General features: G+C 33.3%; 3 protein-coding genes across 6 annotated transcripts; 2 read left to right on the top strand and 1 right to left on the bottom strand.

Annotated features, from left to right (window-relative positions):
• The first annotated feature begins 319 nt into the window (after positions 1–319).
• On the top strand, positions 320–3,042 carry LOC122595906 (ubiquitin-conjugating enzyme E2 2-like). The gene is made up of 6 exons (XM_043768385.1): positions 320–452; positions 909–1,042; positions 1,478–1,503; positions 1,690–1,779; positions 1,891–1,979; positions 2,570–3,042. The coding sequence occupies exons 2-6, from the start codon at positions 918–920 to the stop codon at positions 2,696–2,698; spliced, it is 459 nt and encodes a 152-aa protein (XP_043624320.1). The 5' UTR covers positions 320–452; positions 909–917; the 3' UTR covers positions 2,699–3,042.
• Positions 3,043–3,272: 230 nt separating this feature from the next.
• LOC122597849 (probable LRR receptor-like serine/threonine-protein kinase At1g14390) lies at positions 3,273–8,082 on the bottom strand. Of its 4 annotated transcripts, none has more exons than XM_043770424.1 (7): positions 6,598–8,082; positions 5,401–5,534; positions 5,061–5,304; positions 4,590–4,783; positions 4,459–4,511; positions 3,814–3,925; positions 3,273–3,724 (listed from the first exon to the last, which is right to left on the bottom strand). In XM_043770424.1, the coding sequence occupies exons 1-7, from the start codon at positions 7,793–7,795 to the stop codon at positions 3,491–3,493; spliced, it is 2,169 nt and encodes a 722-aa protein (XP_043626359.1). In that variant the 5' UTR covers positions 7,796–8,082; the 3' UTR covers positions 3,273–3,490. The 4 variants fall into 4 exon arrangements, with proteins under 4 accessions (XP_043626359.1, XP_043626356.1, XP_043626357.1 ...); XM_043770421.1 differs by having other exon boundaries at positions 4,459–4,514; positions 5,401–5,543; positions 6,598–8,058; XM_043770422.1 differs by having other exon boundaries at positions 5,401–5,543; positions 6,598–8,058.
• Positions 8,083–16,624: 8,542 nt separating this feature from the next.
• LOC122598142 (UDP-galactose/UDP-glucose transporter 3-like) lies at positions 16,625–20,719 on the top strand. The gene is made up of 7 exons (XM_043770743.1): positions 16,625–16,820; positions 17,613–17,710; positions 17,795–17,925; positions 18,170–18,200; positions 18,973–19,076; positions 19,211–19,332; positions 19,826–20,719. The coding sequence occupies exons 1-7, from the start codon at positions 16,717–16,719 to the stop codon at positions 20,232–20,234; spliced, it is 999 nt and encodes a 332-aa protein (XP_043626678.1). The 5' UTR covers positions 16,625–16,716; the 3' UTR covers positions 20,235–20,719.
• The last annotated feature ends 878 nt before the right edge of the window (positions 20,720–21,597 follow it).

Genomic DNA, 21,597 nt, shown 5'->3' with positions numbered 1-21,597 from the left:
TATCATATCCAAAAAAAAATTGAGATCCCTTCAGAGGAGTCTCGAGTCTCGACCATTAATTTAAATCTTGACAATTGGTTTTAATCCAATAATCAATGACCCTTTTAACTTTAACCATCAAATTACTCAAACTTTACCTATCTAAACAAACTGATTCGACAATTTTTTGCCGTCTAGTTGGTAGAATGCTACGGTATGAAATGAAAATGAAAGATTGAGAAGTTAACAAAAAAAGGCAGGGACCCCCCTGTCCTTTTCTACTCATGAATTCTCCTCCTCTAATAATATCTATCTGTAAATATCTGTATCCCTATACAAGATTCTCTCTCATCTCCCTTTTGTTTCCTCTCTCTGTATCTATATCTATATGTATACATTTCTCTCTCTGTCCAATAAGGAAATATACGTATAAAACAACTGTGTGTATACTCAAACTAACCAAAACTCCAAAGGTATAATTCAAAGCTTACGATTCGCTTTTCTCTTATTTATATTTCACTTTTTGTAAACATCATTTCTAGCTGTTGTGTTTATTGCTAAGGATTTGTGAATTTGATTTAGTGATTATATGTGTATACAAGTAACCTAATTATTGATCTAGGATTTATATATATATATATATTATATAGGTTTCGTATATGTATATATAGGTTATTTCGATTGTTAAAGTATGAAGAAGAGTGAGTTTTTGATGTAGGAACTTTTAGTGGTATTGAATTCCTGAAACATTTACTAATTAAGGATTTAAGCTAATTATGCTTAAATTGTAGATTAGCTAATTATGCTTGATAGTTTTTTTAAAAAATTTAGCTGGTCATACTGTTTCTTTTTCACTAATTCGGTCTGTGTTTTAAATATAAAGACACTTTAGTTCTACCTTTTTTTTTTTTTTTTTATGATATATTCAGGTGAGTACAATGTCAACTGCTGCAAGGAAGAGGCTGATGAGGGATTTTAAGAGGTTACAGCAGGACCCTCCTGCAGGCGTTAGTGGAGCACCCGAAGACAATAATATAATGGCATGGAATGCTGTGATATTTGGGTAACTAATATATGATAAAACAAAAAATTTCACATTATTTTTAGGGATAAGTATCCTGGAATGTAACAAATTTTGGACGAATGTCTATAGTAGGAAATAACTAAAGTTTTGTGTATTGTATGTAAACAACTTTAAAAAATGTTTATTGTATGTAAGAAAACATACGTGGCAACCATATAGAGGTGCCACTAGTCTGATTTTCATTGGTTGAATATATTTTCTTACATACAATAAACATTATTTTCGAATTGTTTACATACAATAAACACAACTTTAGTTATTTCCTACTATAGACATTCGTTCAAAGTTTCTTACCTTACAAGATACTTATCCCTTATTTTTATGAGTTTCAGTACCTTTATGCTACCTATTTTTCTTGATTCATACGAACATCTATTGAAATGACGTGTGCTATCTTTTCACTTCTTATTGCAGGCCGGATGATACTCCATGGGATGGAGGTATTTTCATTTCTGCTGTTCTGTTTTTTACTTGAGTAACTTATTTATGTGCGTAAAAAACATAATTGGTGCTCTTTGTTTTGTGATGATTGGTAATGCCTGATTGCTTATTGAGATATTAGTGTAGTGGTGTTGTATTTATCCTGATATGTCTTTTTGTTAACGTATCATTGAACTACATACCAGGTACATTCAAATTGGTGCTAAGTTTCTCAGAAGATTATCCAAATAAGCCACCAGTTATTCGGTTTGTTTCTCGTATGTTTCATCCAAACAGTAAGTACATACAAACTATGCAAAACTCCTTCATATCTTCACATTTCACAGTTATCTACCGTCAATCTCCACACTATGCTTTTGCTGTCGATAATTTATGCAATATTACAGTTTATGCTGATGGAAGCATCTGCTTGGATATTTTACAAAATCAGTGGAGTCCTATCTATGATGTTGCTGCTATTCTTACTTCTGTCCAGGTATTTCTATTAGTAAACCCACATTCATCTGCTTTTATTAATATCTTCTTTTGTTTTCCGTTCATATGTGAATATTGTGATAAGACTAAACGGGTGATCTTTTTATATAAAAAAAACAAACTAAAAGGGTGTTTAATATAGCGTTTGAAAGTGATTATGTGATTTTAAGTAATCAGACTTAGATAGCATAGTGTATTAGTGTCATAAAATGGGTTGTAACAGACAGTGTTTATATATATATATATATATATATTTTGTTTTTTTATACTTATAATGCTCAGAGATTTTAATGTTTGAACGATTGGAGTATTCTCATTATTGATAAAGTTGATAGACAAGTTACCAAATAGACATGTTTATGAGAGAAAAAAAAGGGTGAGGGCTTGTGAAATGGGAGTACAATCCAAATCTAAAACTCATTCTTTATTCTCCTTGCTTAATTGCATATATGAACATCATTGTAACTTGTATGACTTACCATCAACAGTTCAAATTGAGAAACCATATCTTTGGCGATCTTTAAAACATATTGTTTCATTCATGTGAATTTCTGTCTTGTGTTTTAATCATTTTGTTCTATTTAATGACAGTCGTTGCTCAGTGACCCAAACCCAAACTCCCCTGCCAATTCAGAAGCTGCACGGATGTTTAGTGAAGCGAAACGTGATTACAACAGGAGAGTACGAGAGGTAGTTGAACAAAGCTGGACAGCTGACTAAACAAGTATCATGCTGGAACATCCTTTCCTGCCCGGTTTGAGTGAGTTTTAGCTCCAGATACTTTACAAAACCTCATTTGCTTGCATTACTTTCTGATTGAATTTGTGTACTCCATGTTCAAAACTCTCTCCACATGCCTGCCTCGGTTGTTTGCATTGTTTAACAATGGATTAGGAACTTAGCAGCAGATTTGTGTTGTATGTATGTGTCTGTATTTGGATTGGACCAGATAACTTTCTGAAACATGGCTTTGACATTTTTTGTTTTGTTTTTGGTCGAGTACATAAGAAATTATCGCTTTTGTAATTTCCACGTTTTGGTATAGAAGTGTGGTTCTTTTTGTACGTATATCTCTACAAGTATCACATGTCTCATGGTTAGGTAGCAATTTAGATGGATTATGTATTGTCATTAGGTCAAATTGATATAGTAAAAGAGTTGACCAAGGAAATGAGGAATGTGGGTAAAATAAAGATATCTGAAGTTTACTTCAGAAAGTCAAAATCTTTTAAACTAGGGAGTTCATACCCCTGCAAGTGTTTGAGACTTGAGTAACATTATGCGAGGGTATTGCTTTTATGTAACAAATTTAAATTGACATTGTTTAATTGCAAATTTGGATTGACTCCAACGTATTAATTTGGATAACAACTCTGAAGATTATAATATCTTATGAAAAATCATTATTCCATGCCCATTCCCTACATAATGTACCAAAACTAAACCCGATATTTAAGCTTTTTCCACAGAGAAAGTGAATCAAGTTCCCAAATGATATCGAACTGAACATCTTTACAATTTTGTACTGAGGTTACCACTGCTATTCCAGCCTTCTTGAACTTGAACAGAATATTGCATGTTCCAAAGGACATCTTCAATCGATGGACGCACACTCACATCTTCATTAAGACAATTGAGTGCTATCTGGACAGCAGTTTTCATGGATTCGTAAGCATAAGTTCCCCTGATTGATGAATCTGCTGCCTCTTTGAGTCTGGTTGGTGACTCGGATAAACCAATCTCTAGCTGAAAATTTGCAAAGCCGGTTAGTAATAAAGGAGTTATATAGGTTTAATTGATAAAGAGAGATCAATATTATATGTTGATGAATTTACCTGGTTCTTGAGCTCGGTTATCTCATCCTCCGAGTTTACTGGTTTCCCTGTAATGAGTTGCAGGATGATGACTCCAAATTGATATATGTCGTCTTTTTCTGGATTTATAAGCCTGTGAGGTGAGAATTTACATATTAGGGTATCCTACTATTCAAGCAGATGTGTAATGTGGCAAAATGGGCGGGTGGGGTGGGTGGGTACCGTGGGTTGGGCAACAAGTTTGTATTGAGACGGGTCATCTTTAGTACAAGCAAAACAGGCAGGGTGATATAGGGTGGGAGACCAGTAGACCACCAACACACACCTTTTATCCATTTTAGAAAAAAATTAATTTAATATGTTTATTAAGATTACTAAAATACAATACATTTCCAATGACAATCTAAATTTTCATTTAATAAAACATTTTAGGAGGTCGTATACATTAAGAAGGACTTTGGGCAACTTTCAACCCATTTGACCCGTTTACTTTCAGCCAAGTTATCTGATTAGTCTTTTTTTATCTTACCAAATAGTCCGTTGATAAGTAAACGAGTAGACAGTTCTATCTCTATGGATATATTAGAGATTTTTTAGGGTCCAAAGCCATAGTTCCATTACTTTCATATATAAGAACTGAAGAGTGTCCAAAAATGTATTTTATACCTGTGAGAAACTGGGGAGGCGTCATGGCTGTTTAGAGGACTCTCTGAACCTGCCTGCTGTTAGAAAATTAGACAATCTTGATGTTAACTTATGTTTGATGGATCAATGTGATTTAAGTTTCAAGAATTTACCTTTGATGGTAATGAAATATTGTAACTACTAATCTTCGCAATAAGATTATCATCCAAAAGAATGCTATGAATCTTCAAATCATTGCCAAAAATTCCTTGTTGAGTTCCAGTGTGTAAGAACTGAATTCCTCTCGCAATTCCCATAGTGATTCCCATTCTGTGTGGCCATTTCAAAATTTCTTTCTTTCTCCAATCTATAAACATACACCATTATCAGTAAGAAATAGTTAACCTTATAACAGAAAGTTACTATCTTTATAATCAACTTTTCGATGATTATCAGAATAATATTGTTATTTTGATCACAAATTGAATTACGTACCAGCTATTTAGACAAAATCCTGCAACCCAAACCAGATTCGGCCCTTTCAATAAAGACTAAAAACGACTTGTTTTGAACTTTACCCAACCCACCCAATTTACCACATGTAGTAAGAGAGAATGTTTATTAAGTATATTAGTAGACTATACCTGTAAGATGATCTCTCAATGACCCATTTGAAACGTTTTCAAGAACAACAAAGACAGTGCTTCCTGAGTTGGGATGATCCACGTATGAGACGATACAGTGACCAAGAACGCTCACTAGATGCCGATGTCTGAGCTTAGAGATCACGTCTATATGTTGTTGCACGGTTTGTGCTGAATGCTTTTGTTTTAACTTCAAACATTTGATAAGGACGGTCGTACCATCCTTTAACCACCCCTTGTAAAGCTACAAACAGAAAGGAAATATAAAAAATAAGCTCAAAAAGAATTAGTTGAATCAGATCAGATTGATTAAAAGAAACACAAGAATTTAGGTGTTTACTTGTGCTTGAGATCCTTCTCCCACCAAATTCATAGAATCAAAGTTGTTTGTTGCTTCTTCGATTTCTTCAAGTGTGAATACGGTATATGGTGGTAGGCCTAGTGCAGCAGTTCTCATAGTTTGCGGTCTACGCCCTGTAGAAACTGTATTTTCGTTGGTAAAATGTGTCTATTTGCATATATATATATAACTCGAAAGTCAGCCAAATGTATAAAAATTATCAGCACCCCCTGAAGTTATTTAATAAATAAGGAAATGCTAAATACAGCCCTAAGGGCTGTATTTAATGTGCATAAAAAAACTTGTACATTCCATATTAAAAGTCTGCCTCTTGATTTTCATGGTAAATGTATAAACAATTTATGCACCTTAAACACAGCCCTTAGGGCTGTATTTAACAAACCCCAATAAATAATATACAACAGATTATCTCATAGTATGGTAATCAACAGTACGAATTAATATCTTAAATAGAAGTATTTGAAAGTAAAACCTTTTTCCTTAAATTTTTTGAAAAGTCAAAAGAGTATTTCTGGAAAGAAAAAATTTAAATTAAACATAGAAAAAGCAAAATGAAGTTGTTTAACTATATGTAATGCATTGGTTATATATAATAGTCACCACCCAGGGAGAAGCGGTACCACAAAAATATCTCAAAGGGGACAAATTTAAAGTATCTATGAAAAACAAATTCAAAAGGCGACAGAATGATAAAATCTATAGAAAAAATTTAAATATCCATGAAAAATTTAAAAATGCATGACAAAATCTAAATTTTGAGGGGGCATTGGCCGCTCTTGGCCCCCTCTAGTACCGCCCTTGCCTAGGTGGCCTACTGGTCACATGCATGAAGTAAATGTGCAAAAATGTTACAGACTTACAGGTCATATTGAAAGTTTGAGTTATTTTTCCTCAAGCGTTTTGAAAAGTCTAAGAGTATTTCTGGAAAGATAATAGTTACCCCAAACACAAAAAGCAAAATGAAGTTGGTTAACTTTATGTAATGCATTGGTTATATATTACAGCCACCACCAAGGTGGTCTAGAGGTCACAGGCATCAAGTAAATATGCAAAAATGTTACGGCCTTACGAGTCATATTGACCTGACCCAGACCATTTTTGACTCATACTAAGTTTATCTGGTTTGAACCCAAGTAACCAGAATAGCATGTGAAATTAATCAAAAAGAGTTTATACCATCTTTGGCTATCGATGAAGGAGCACGAGCTGCATTTTTGTCGAAAGCAAAGCTATCAGATCTGTATTCTTTCACCCGTTTCGCCTCTCTTCTTCTATAAATACCCAATATTAGCAACCCAATCAAACCTGCAACTCCCACTATACCCCCAATGATACCAAGAACAAGTCCAAGCTTTACAGTATTCTCCTCTTTCTTGCTTTCACCCCTCTTTTTTGTAGGCATTACTGCTATTGCTTCTTTCTGACAGAACTTCTTAGGATGTTGATACTTTGAGGTAGAATTCGTTAAACAATTCCACGTGCTAATAACCGTTCTGTTTGGAGTGTTTGACCCGATACAAGATGGTAATTTTCCAATCAAAAGGTTATTAGAAACATCAACAAATCCTAGCTTAGTGCTACATGTTAAGTTTGTAAGCATTGCTCCACTGAATTGATTGTTGGCTAAATTGATATACTTAATCGAAGAGAGTGAAAACAAAACCAAAGGAACAGGACCCACGAGTTTATTCAAAGAAAGATCAAGTCTTTCAAGATGAACAAACTTCACAAAATCTGTTGGGATTTGATTCCTAAAGGAATTGTTTCTTAATGTAATTGACACAAGATTGTAACTTAAAGAAGGATACTTAGGCCCTAAATGGTTACTACCCAAATCAAGTATTTCAATATTTTGTAACCCTTTTAGATCTAACACACTTCCATTCAACAAATTATTTGACATATCGAAAATGGTCAAATTCTTGATTGTTGAAACAGAAGCTGGGATTTCACCACTAATGAAATTTGAGCTAAAGTTCATAACTTCAAGTGACCAAAACCTATCAACCTTAGGTGGCAATGGACCCCATAAGCCTAGAGACACAAGAGTCAACTTCTTCAAAGTTGAAAGCTTTGTAAGGACAGTAAAGAAAGAATCAAGGGAAAAACTTGCAGAAAGTTTTGGACTTGTTTTGTTTCCAACAATAGTAAGTTCAGTGATATGATTACCTGAACAAACTATCACAAGATTTGGAGTTGATGGAAGAAAACAAAAGTTTGTCCAATTAGACCATCCTTGTAAAGCTTGTGGATACTCAAGTTTTTGTTGGACTTGAAACAAGATTCTTGAATCACCTGAATTTAGCTGTGCTATAGAACATGGTAGTAATAAAATGAAGGATAATATAGCTAAAACTATGAAGTTTTCTTGCATACTTGCTTTCGTCAAATGAAACACAAATCTTAAAACTTTAAATCCATGAAATCATGAATCTTGATTTGTATGGTTTGGACCCCTTTTAGAGATTTGTGAAATGAATGCAGAAGTTAATGCAAGTGAACATGTGTAAGAATGAGGGACTTTAATGTTTATGAAGATGAGTCAGGATATAATAATGGACTTTAAGAATAAGGAGTTATGTTATGGTTCTTTTAGTTACAAATGATTTAACACAAGGGTATGGAAAAGATTGAAACTTTTTTGCATGAAAGTTTGGTTTTGATCAACAAAGAAATGGCAAATGATTGGAAAGTAAAAAACTTCTTAGGAAGAATGATGGAATAGTGAGGTGGGAAGATGTAGACATGTTGTGTTGGAGATTCTAAAGCCAACATGGCTTGTTCTATGATCTGTATTTTCATATAATTGTTAGAAGAAAAGATAAGGATATTTTACTCACTTAATTCAGTCGGTTCAGAATGAATTTTAACAACTTGTTTTGGATTTTTTCGAAGAGTATGTATCTTGGATTACAGTGACATTTTATTAAATAAATTGTAGATTTACCATTACCAATGAATATATTTTATTAAATATTAGAGTTTTCATAAGGGTGTAATTATACGTTACTCACACGGTTCAGAATTGAAGGAGGCGTTTCTCATATCGACATGACATTTAAGTGAACCTTTTTCTTTTCATTTAATTTTATTAGTATGTGTAAAATCGATAGAATTTAGAGAAATTGTCATAAATCGTCTATGTGGTTTGCTCAATTCGTATTTTGAACTTTGTGTTTTTTTTTTATCATTATGTGTCCTTGTACTTTTCATTTTCATTAGTAGTCGTCCCTGCCACTTACAACCGTTAGTTTTCATTCGTTAAACCCCTCATGTGCAGTGCACATGAGGGCATTTTCATCCAGTTTGTAACCATAGAGACTATTTGTAATAAAGCAGCTTTAGGGGACTATTTATAATAAAAGACAAAAACTCATCATTTTCCTCCCTCTCTCACTCCTACCATCAGTCAAACTTCCGGTCACCCTCACAGCCTCCTACCGCCGCTCTTTTTCAGCATAAAAAACTCCGGCCATCATCACCAACAACATTTAGGGTTTCATCTTTAACCCTAAGCCTTAATTACTTAATCACAACCATAGAACCGTCGCCGCCGCTGCTGCTCCGCCATTTTATCGTCGTTGTTGTTGCTGTTTCATTTTCCAGCCACCAATACACGACTCCATAACATCCCAGGAAAGTATGAAACGTAAGTAACGATCTTCTAAACAAACCCATTCCACCTCTCTCTCTCTAAAAAAACCCTAATCTTTTCTCTCTTTTTTTTCTTATATTTCTCTCTCACACAGCCACGCACCACCAGACTACCACCACCTAACAACGGTCTAGAAAGGAGAAAAGGCGTTCAAGCTTTAATACAGGTTGTTATAGATCTGAACATGCTCGATTATTATGTTTTTCTCTTCATTTTTGGTTCGAACCGTCATTTACCACCTCTTTTCACCACCGTGAACCATCACTGTTTTGTCAATATTTTCGGGACTGAAATCGTCGAATTTTGTCACTGTTTTGGTAACCATAGTGGGATGGTGGTTCTTGGTTTCCAACGAACTTTTCCAGCGGTGGCCGGCCGGTCAGGAATGGTTGTCGGAGCTGTGTGGGAGAAGGAATACAAAGATTTTTTTTAATCCAGTGTTTTTATTACAAATAGTCCATGTGGATATGAACTTGACGATTATACCCTCATGTGCATTGCACATGAGGAGTTTAATGGAGCAAAACTAATGACAATTAGTATTAGTGATGGTTGGTAATGAAAATGAAAAGAAGGACAGCTAATGATATTAAAAAACAGAATGATGAAAATGCAAATCGAGCAAACCACATGGACGATTTGTGATAATTTCTCTAGAATTTATCCTGTTATCCGTCCTTTAAAAATAAGTTCCAACCATATTTAATTTTAATGCAAGTTAACCATAATCATCTATATATATAGTTTAATGAAAAGTATAGTAGACCCCAAAAGTTAATTATCATGTTTAAGAACGAAATGCTCGGGTCAGTTTTAGATTTTAGATTATTTTAAAAGTTTGCTTTGCAGATATTGAGATAATTAATTATCTCAAGATGATATATGTACTGGATTATTTTAAAACAATATTGTTTTAAAGTTTGTTTGATCTTGAAAAAATGGCTCGCTCGATCAAGATGATATATGTACTGAGTTTTTATGTATTTCGAGCTTAAAAAGTTAAACAATGTCAATGTTCATCTATATATTTCATATTGGAATAAACCTACTGTATGTTTGAACGGGATGGGTCGATAGATATCTAATTGTGATACCGGGGCTAAAGTTTCCAAATCAATGTAGGTTTATTCGGTTTAAAAGATTATTAACATGTTGACCTCAGATGAGTCGAAAAAAGCCGATAAAAGAGTTCGCGTTAATTATCAGTTATTTCTCCAACAATCACTTATGACTATATCTTGGCTTTCCATTTCTGTCCTCGTATCTTCAGTTCTTCCTATAATCCTATACAAAAACACTATTCACTAAAGGCAAAAACATCTCTTGTCTTAACTTTTGCTTTTCTATAAATTAAATTAAATCTCAATAATAATTGAGTTTTGTTAAACAAAGTCTTAATGATTTTGTTAAAATGTATCAATGGTACATTTATCACAAAATGAGTGACTTTTAATATAAATAGGTATAATCTTTCTATACACATTAACTAAATCCTTAAGAGCTTCATTTATTATTTTTCATATTTTTATCATTGAGCTAATGGTTAGTAGTAAGCATTTAAGTCACCACAGTAATATCCAATTAGACAGTATTCGGAGCTCAAACCACGCATGTATGAGATAAAACCAAGACTTTTGAAAAAGCCACCCAATAATCGTTAGATTCGAACCCTCGTAGAGTTACCTAAAGTCTAAAACTTACCATTAGGCTCTTGTATTAACTTTTCAATAATATTCATATTTAGTTTAGTTTTTCTTTTTATCTATTTACTATGACATTTCAGAAACACAATGATACATATACAGCGAAGCATGAATATTAACTAAATTTTTACACCCTTCACAAAGGGTATAAAATAACCTGCATGAAAGCTAGCTATTGGGTCAAGAAGCAAATTAAATAGTAGGAAGTAAATGTGAAGAGTATAAAAAAAGTCAACACGTACGCATAAGAAATAGAATGAAGCACATGAAGAGCATACCGCGGCGGTTCCTGTGTTGACTCGTTAGCGTAGACCTACCTGCCGGTGACTCATGCCTGCATGTGGCTTCTTTTTTTTTTTTTTTTAAGGTGAATTTCGCTGGAAATTTTGTGTCGCGATTCGACAGCGGAAGGTCTAGCATACGTTGTCTTAACCGGGTCCGCACTATATAGCTCCTACGAAGTAGAAATGTCTATTTCAAATACCCGATGGGGGAAAAACCCCTATTAATCCGCTCGAAGGCATGACGATCAATAGGGACCCTGCCCCCTCAGACTTGAACATGGGTATAACCAAGCCAAGTCCTCATAAAGGAACTTCCTTATGTCCTCCTCAAGGCTTGAACTTAAGACCTCATGGATAAAGGGATGATATTTCAACTATTGAGCTAATGCTCAAGGACTGCATGTGGCCTTTCTGATTAAACTATTTATATAAATACGTTACATGTGTACAAATAGTTGTATAATAGGAAAATAGAGACCAATCAAATAAAAAAACCTTAAAATAAGAACACTATTTAAATTTTTTTTGATGCATTAAAAGTTTATAAAACTAATAAAACTAATATAGTGTATAACTAATTATTATTTAAGTATTTAACAACACATTAATCTGTCAAAATCGAGAAAATTATGTTTTTTATTTTGTACATCCATCATAGATGCATATTCATAAAAATGGATGCATCCAACAAAAAAAGTGATATTTTTTACTTTGATGGATCAATGTGTTGTTAAACACTTAAATAATGATAATTAATTATACACTATAAAAGTTTTTATGCACTTTTAATGCTTTAAAATGATGTTTTTAAGGTTTTTTAATAAAATTAGTTTCGATTCAGACGTGCTGGAGGCAATTTTCGGTCATGGAAAATACCTTCAGACGAGAAACCGAAGACTCGAACCTGAGACGGAAAAACTCACATCTGGGACCCACATAGTGGATTTAGAAGATACTCTTGGCCAACTCACTTAAGTGGAGTTGGTTAAATAATGTTTTTAAGTAATCTCAATGTGTTTTTATTTTAAAGGTGTTTATATATATATATATATATATATATATATATATATATATATATATATATAAAAATAGTTCTCACATGAATTTTATTTAGTTATTATATATATTTTTTCTCATAGTCTCATATTTTTAAGATAAAAGGTTATTATATTGAGAAAAAGATGTTTTCTTTTAAAACGTATTTTCTTTTTTTAGGAAACTCATTATTACAAACATTAATACATAGATCATAAATATTTACAATTTGTTTACATATCACCAAGCCAAAAATGTAGATGTATTTTACTTTATGAACAAAATGTATTCTTTGATTCAATGATTTGTACAATATAATAAATCAAAAAGACTTTTGTAGTGGTATGAATTTGTAGTGGTATGAATTGCCTTTCAAGAATAAAACAAGTTGAATGTACTTTGCCACCCCCACCCCAAGCTTAAAACAAAAACAAAAAAACAACTTATTTAATTTAGAAAATTACAGGAAGAATAAAATAGAATGAGCATGGTACCCGCGCAATGCGGCGGTAGTAATGGGGAAGACGGCCTGTTAGAGATTTTAGGTAGTTACACAAAAAAAAAAAACAAAAAAGTCCAAGGGCAAATCTGGTAATTTAAAGACAGAATTACCTAATATAGAATATGTCATTTCTTTTACAAGGTATTATAGACTAGAGAAAACATTTTGTGATTACTTATTAAGAAACTTTATAAGTATAAATAAGTACTGTTTAGGAAAGTTATTAATTATATTGTTTAGGTGAACTAGTTGGTCGAAGAATCACATTCTAACACCATATACCCTCTCTCCTATCTTTTTTATTATATATTATTATTATTATTATTATTATTATTATTATTATATTATTATTATGAGTATTAATTTTCGGTCTAATAGTTAGTATTTTATTATATTACGTCTCAATTCGTGTTATCATATATCAAAGATTCAAGCTTACTTACTTGCTATTTTGCTTTTTAAAAAGCTTAGCTAACTTTTTTCTAAAAGGTAAAAAGCTTAGCTAACATATAACATGAATATTAGATTCTTATCATCTCATCCCGTAAGTATTTTATGCCGGTAAAATACCTTAACTTAATATCCACATTATTTGGACATTTTTGAGACTTAAACTCGTTTCTTTCGACTACATGTGAGCCCTAGTTGCATCAGTAACACTATAACGGGTACCATTCAATCTATTGATGGATTTGTGAAATTCTTTAATTAATACTATAATTAAATATGAATATGAAAGTTATAATGAAAACAACATGTTACGAATGAATTACGATAGGGCCACATTTAAAAAGATTTTAATAGATAGATGAGTTTAGAGCTAATGAGCTCTTCTTTAAGTGGTTTATGGGTTGAGGTTTTGCTTTTATGTAGGTTTCAAGTTTATATTCGGTGATTGGTGTTTAATTACTTACTCAGATAAAACTAACCGCTAGCAACTTACGTTTGTCGTATAAAAAAAATATATAGACACGTTAGGAGATTATATGTTTCTAAAATAGAATTTTATTTATAATACTTTATACTCTATTAAAATTCAGTATTTTTTTTATGCCCAAGCTACTCCCAGCCTTAAACATTCTTAAGGAGCAAAGATGTAGTGCTAAAGGTTTGGCTCTTTAACAAATTTTGACAAATTTTCACCCAATAAAAAAACGCCACATGGATTTGACAATAATTAGTCAATTCTTGTCAAAAATGATGGTATAATAACAAAAATCTTGTCGATTTACCAATTGGATCCATGTTCTATATCTATATATAATATTATATTATATTATATTTATCTATATATAAATCCAACCCCGCTACCCCGACCCCACTGTCTTTCTTTCTTCTCTATCTATCTATCTTCTTTTCTTTTTTTTCTCCGGTCTCTCTCCATCTATATATATCTTTTGTTTTTAAAACGGCGGTCAGCCATATTAGCTGGAAAGAAGAAAAAGAGGAAGGAAGGATAGCAAGGGATTAGTTGTCTATTTGCACCGGAAAAGGGAGGTGTCGTTGGAAAACGATAAAGAAAGAAGGAAGCATCACCGGAAAAAAAGACAACCATTTTCGCTGAAAAGAAAAAAAAGAGGAAGGAAGGATACCAAGGGAGTAGTTACCTATTTTCGCCGAAAACAGATGTGTCACCGGAATGCTGGTCGCCGGAAAACAGAGGAAGGAAAACAAGAGGTATTTATATATGTGTGTGTATATATATGTCAATTTTTAAAAAAAGGTCAAATCACTTTTCCCAACACGCCCAACGTTCACTAGCATAGGCCAAAACTAGCCGATGTTGCTTGCCGAAACTTTCCGATTAAACTTGCCAAAAGAAGCCGATGCATGTGCTATAGGGTCGCCGATTTGCCGATTTAGCTAATGCTTTTTGCCGAATACACCATTGCCCCTAATATATCACTTCTTTATAAAATAAACTACTCCTTTCCTTCTAAACTTTCTACTTATAAAAAAAATTCCAAAATACTCTTTACAATCAACACATTTTGAACCCACACATTATACCTATCTCTACTCCCTAATAAAACAAATACCCCCTTATTAAATATTTATGTCTTTGAAATACCTTATTTGCCCTTGGACTTTTTTGTTTTTTTTTCTTTACGTAACTACACAAAACTTTTATTTTAATAAAGGGATAACTTAGATGATGTTAACATTATTTTGGTTGGATGGTGTTGCTCTCACAAACCATTAAAATCATGGGGGGCTTTTTGACATGTGTAGAAATTGATTTAAGTAAGTTTGTGAGAGCAACATCATCCAACAAAGATGATGTTAACATCATAAATCATTTTCCCTTTTAATAATTAATACTTTAAGCCCTTATCTTCTAAAAATTTCTATTATTGCAATTATATCAATCTACACCACTTGACACCGCCACCACCACCAATAGTACCATCACCGGCACCATTAGATCGTCTTCCCCACCACCACCACCGCATTGCACGGGTACCATGCTCGTTTAAAATACACATCTATCTTTTTTTTGAAACATGAATTTTGCTTGCAATTCCATTTAATAAACTTTTAACAGCCTTAATGAAATTATTTATAACTTACAATTCTCGACCCATAAATGAACTATTAATTACACTATTTTTTACATTAATAATCACATCGCTATCATTACCACCACCAACGCTGCCATTATTAACGTCACCCATCGTCGCCTTTACCGTCGCTGCATGCGCGAGTACCCTTCTAGTATCTTTAAAACGTTGTTTAACTGTATATATTATCAAAAATGTAAACATGAAATTGTTAGCCATACAAACTGACTATATTTATATTATTATAAATAACAACATCTTCTTTTTTTTTTTCAAATTATAAGTTTGATCTGCTTTATATGTCTCTCGCATTTATCACACCGATTACCTAATATATTTGGTCTATTAAAAATATCTTTAATTAAATAATTTATATCATTTATCATCCAACTTTTAAGAAAACTAAATTATTTTTTTAACTAATTAATTTTGCATTAATAACTTATATTTACTTGTTGTATTCACCACTATCACCACCACCATTCGTCGCGGCCACCATCACTCATCAGTGTTACCACCATCATCAACATCGTATAGTTATGAGTCAAGTATAACTAATAATAGTAATACGTAGTGGACAATTACTTATAACTTTTAATGTGACTCTTATGTCGGTGACGTAGAAGGTAGGTTATCAACTATTATTTCCCTAATTTAAGAATGGGAGATGAATGATTATTTACGCTTAATTCTCCCTAATTTTGGCAAGACCTACTAAAGAAGATGTTACCAACTCCTCATATTCTACCGAGGTACCCACCCATGACAATGGTTACTTTGTTAAAATTATATAGGGTTAAAGTAAACCAAAGTATAATCCATTCTCACAAAATAACACTTTCTATAATTTTATTTTATTTTTGGGTCACTTGAATCGTTGTACTATATACATAAATAACTAGTTAATTAACCCGGATTCAACCCGGGTTTATTAATAAAAGTTATAATATTAAGTTGCGGTAATATTTAAAAATTATGAGATAATTTAGCCATACTCGTAACTTGGAATAGTTTACCTTATATTTTGGATAAATATAATTAGCTTCTCGCATAATATGTGGATAATTTAAAAATTTATTATGATAAAATTATTATAAGACTTAAGCTAAAAAGAAATAATCAATAAATCAATTAAATAATCATTTAAACTTTAAATAAGATGTGTTATAAATCAAGGGAAAAAAAAATAATTAATATCAACAATTAAACATTTGACGATCAAACTTTATAACATGTTACACGTATCACCCCCACCAATCTAATTAAAGCAATAGGGACGTAACGGTTAATGGATTATCCAATCAAAATAACCGACGCCAAGAAAGGATGCTTCAAGAGCATGGCTCACTCACTCCACCTTAAAATTACAAAAATAAAAAGTAAATTTACATATTACAAAACAAAGATATATGTATTTATGTAATAAATAAGTAATTAAAAATTAGAAAATAAAAACACAATATTTGATTGATCGTTTATTAATTATTGATCTTTGATTTGTGAATAACGCCGGATTATATAATATAATAATCTGTTGGTGTGGCTCGGCGCGCCGATGGGAATTCACGGCGTGGGAATACGGCGTGCGATGGAGCTGGCATTTTGTATAACTGGAATCTGGTCGGCTTATATTTATCAAGGCCTTCTCCAAGAAACTGTGTATGGCGCCTTTTTTTTTTTCCATTTCTTTTAAATTCTTTTTTTTACTATTATTATTATATGACATATGATCATGAGGATCATCATCGTTATTATGTATCCATATATGTATATGATATATGATAATGTGGGACAAAAATGTGCTATAAAAACATGCAATGCTTATGTTAATATGTTATATGATGTGACGCCTTACAAAGTTACATGTATATGGCTGTCAAATCATGAAAAACCGGTTACATGGTGAAGATGAGATGTAACCATGTAATCGGATATAACAAAAAAATATCACAACTTAAATATATATTGATGCATTTAGCCCATTATTAATTTAACTAGTACTAGACTTTAAGGAAGTGTGCATGTTACTATTAATATGTATCAGGTGATATTTTTTTTAATTTATCGCACGTAATATATATGATCCTATTTTCAGGGGCGGAGACAGCTTGGTGGCAGTCTAGGTAGACAAAGTTTTGGATGTGTAAATGTAGTTGTTTGTAGAATAATGAAATTTTCGGGAATTTGCCCCATATGACAACCAAAAGTAGGTTGACGCAATTAGAACCATTAGTTTTGCCTCCTTTTGGAACTTTTTTCTGGCTCTGGGGCCTATGCCCCGGTCTCTTAAACTTAAAACTTATAGTGTAAGTTTCATAGTGATGATTAAGTGCTTTATATATGGGAGGCGATATCTTAAGAGATGTTAGCGGTTTATGTATGCAACCGCTCCTACAAAGTTTGAACATTTGGCATTCTTTCTTCATATCAATTTTCATTATTAATGTCCAGGTCTACTAGGAGATTTGGTCTAAACAAGGAGAGGTTTGAACATTTGGCATTCTTAAACTTGGCACAAAGTGTTGTTTGCCTACAATGGTCATTCATAAGTGGGTATTCTTTGTGTTCATTACCCTTTTTTTGATGCCCCTTTTAGTTAGCAAATGTATTGACCGTTTATGGTTATTGAATAGTGATAAATATCTGGCGCAAGGCTAGGGTTGCTCGTGCTCCATGGCGGAGTTATTGGAGTGCTGGCATTACCAATACCATTGGACCGGCTATGGGGATTGAAGCTCTAAAATATATTAGTTATCCTGCTCAGGTATGTTAAAAGTTTATAGCATCAAAAATCATTATTGTTCATTAGACCATGTTGTGGAACCGAGCTGTAAGACTGTTGTGAATTAGCTTTGTGATATATGAACTATTTTTCTGGCTTCCTTGTATTTCCCAGAGTGTAGTCCGGACTCCAGATTATTGTTTTACAAGGGTTTATAGCTTTTCTTTAAATAAGAATGTAAATTGCTTTCGGTACTCAGTACTCACTTATTCATTATCACTTGCAGGTCTTGGCAAAATCATCAAAAATGATTCCTGGTGAGTTCTGGCTTTGATTTGAAATGACCTTCTATAACATTTGATTATTTATTAAAATATCAAACTAATCAAGTTCACAATTGCATAATTATAGGTTAATTGTTTTAACCGGTCCACTGAAACATGGGTTTTTGTTTTCTTCTGTTATCAAACAACTCTGAAGTTGATACTACATAATTTTACCTGCTCCCCTAACCCGTAAAAGTTGCACCAAATTAAGATTCCTAGTACGTAAGCGATATATGTAACTACTGTATTTGTTTATAGCTTTTAACAATTCCATGAAATCCGGGTAAAAGTATCAAAGTTTACGATATTAAAGTTTTTGTTCTATGGTATGTGGAAGTTTGCAACTATAATGGTGTTTTGCATTCTAAAGCCAAAATACAACAATTACATAATTTGATAATTTATTTTAATTTAACACTTTGGTATCAAATGTGGTCAGTTAATTGATACACCACCATGCTAATGACCCTCGGTTCAAATGATTGAGGTGAGGTACCCAATGACTTCAATAATGGAAAGGTCTTTCGTTCAAGTCCCACATATGACAAAAATAAATAAATAAATTGGGGTTCCATGTTGAGGCATAGGGTTTTCTGTCACCTATGGTGTGTTTTCTCCAGTCGGTGGTCTTTGGGTCCTCCACCAGGGGAATGGAGATGATCGATTGGGCCAGTGGCCCATTAGTGATCCAACTGGCCATTAAAATAAGATATATCACCATGGTTACATATCTTAATCACCTCCTACAAAAATATGTACACAGTGATGCTGATGGGGACACTAGTTTATGGTATTAAATACAGTTATCGGGAGTATCTTTGCAGCCTCCTTGTTGCTGGCGGGGTGTCGATTTTTGCATTGTCAAAGGTGAATAAATTCACTCAAGAGAACTTTTGTTATAGTATAGGACATACTTCCATTTAGTTTCTGTCTAACCTTTCTGATAAGATCTGCAAGCGTCGTTATGTTTTTGACCCAAATGATATCTTGATTTCGCTCAGACTAACTCCAAGACCATAAACAAGGTGGCTAATCCAAATGCACCACTTGGATATGGACTTTGTTTTCTAAACTTGGTGTTTGATGGTTTCACAAATGCCACTCAAGATTCAATCTCGGCAAGGTACCCTGTCAATAAGCTCTAACAGTTCCATTTGTTAGAGGTGGCAAAATGGGGGGTCAGGGATTCTTGGGTAACTGGAGAAACAGGCGGGTCAGACAGGGTAATTTATTGTATGGGGCAAAACGAGCTGGGTTGAACAGAGACTGTTGTATCCTAAAAGACTCCAAAACTTTTTTAACGATATCCTGTTTCCAAATATGATCACAAAAACTGTGTTCTTACAATCTTGATACGAACTTCTGAGAAAGTCATGGTTGGTTGTATGTGTAAAACACACTTTCGGAGAATTTGTGACACGGTTAATTCATTTGACCCATTTCACTTTTATCTACTTTTTTTTTTAGGTGTTACCCATCAAATATAAAACACAACCCAAGTCGACCCATTAATTCTGACCCATTTAGCATCAATAATAAACTGTTTACAAAATATCCAACAAATACTACCATTTGTAATTCAGTAAATTTGATAAAATGCATTTATGATGCTATAGGTACCCGAAAACAAATGCATGGGATATGATGCTAGGAATGAACTTATGGGGTACCATTTACAACTTAGTTTTCATGTTTGGTTGGCCACAAGCCAGTGGGTACCAAGCAGTTCAGTTCTGCAGGGACAACCCTGAAGCAGCCTGGGATATATTATACTACTGTTTATGTGGCGCAATTGGTCAAAACTTCATATTTTTTACCATTAGCCGATTTGGTTCTTTAACTAACACCACAATTACAACCACCCGCAAATTTGTCAGCATTGTGGTTTCATCATTGCTTAGTGGGAATCCCTTGTCTAGAAAGCAATGGGGGAGTGTTGCAATGGTCTTTAGCGGTTTATCATATCAGATATACCTTAAACGGAAGAAATCAAAAAGAATGAAGAGGAAGAAGAAAGCCTTTTGATTTTGACGAAAACTTTCCCTTTTTAGGTAAATCCTTTTTGATAGCTAGAAGTTATAGATTCATTAGGTCATTATTTAGCAGAAATCAATGAAACGATAGAATCCATAAGAAATTACTAACATCCCCTTGAAGGAGTTTGGCAAAGCTCGTGGCAATCATTCTATAAAACTTTCCGAATACAAGTCTGCCAGTATCTTGGATAACTTTTTTCTACTGAAGTTTCATGTTACCGATTCCTTGGTCTGCGAATCCACGAGGTTCATGTGAAGAACTTCCCTCTCTAAGAGGCGGGTATGGCCCCTTTGAAGGTTATATTACTAGTGACTGTTGAAATCCTAAGTTTGAGGGGCTACAATTTGAATGTAGATGTGTTTTAAGTCCTAGTGAAGTGGTTTGTAAGTTTTACAAGTTGATAAAAAGTTCTACTTGTTCAATAATATTTCCATTGTTCATCTTGAGTGTTTCTTAAAGAGATTAACTTGATTGTCTATTGTATATTGTAATGATGAATGATCTCAGATAATTGTCAGTATGTGTCAAGGCGATTCCAACAAAAGGAAAAATAGAAAGGCAAAGCCAATTGGAATTTTTTGTTTGAAAATAGCTTAATATAATGCTGTCAATTAGTTCTCTATCTTTGTATATACGTAGAAACGAAATGGTTTTTTGTTACTGTATTTTGAAATTCAAAAAACCTCCCAAACAACCACCTCTTCTTTCCTTCGATCAGTTTTGTCACATCAGTACTTCTAAACTGAAATACACAGCCAACAATATCTCTTCACTTCCTTCATTGTTTTATTCACACACACACATATTGAATGGACTCCACATGCTTTTCACTCTTTGCTTTACCGAATGATAGCAAACTGATGAGGCAACGGAAGAAGTCATGCCAACAATGTCAAAACTTGAGCGCCAACCGATGAGGCAACTGACGAAGCGTTGACTTAGGCCCTATTTAACAAGAATAAGCATGTAAGCTATTCATGTTGAGTTTAAGTTAGCCCTACGACATCGAACACAAATCAACGTGAACCTGGTATGACTGCTGAGCAACAGAGATGAAGCCGGATGAAGCCAAGCACCATGCCCAGTACTCTTAAAAGAATACCTTTCTATGTCCATCAACTTTATGACTTTTATTTTCCAAATTAAATTGCAACAAATCTTTGTTCCTGTATACGATTGTCTTCTTGTAACAAATTCCATTTGCAAAAGGTTTTCAATTAATAATTACTTGTCTTTTAGTACTCGGTGGATGACCATAAATTGTCAATAGTTTTTGTCAACAAATTACCATATCTTCTGTTTTGGATTATTGAAGGATTTCTTTTTCTCCCATCATTGACCCTTGTCGGCC

Source organism: Erigeron canadensis, chromosome 4 (genome assembly GCF_010389155.1).
Source record: "Erigeron canadensis isolate Cc75 chromosome 4, C_canadensis_v1, whole genome shotgun sequence".
Classification (NCBI taxonomy): Eukaryota; Viridiplantae; Streptophyta; class Magnoliopsida; order Asterales; family Asteraceae; genus Erigeron; species Erigeron canadensis.
Note: the sequence above shows the minus strand (reverse complement) of the source record. Positions and strands in the feature narration are given on the sequence as shown.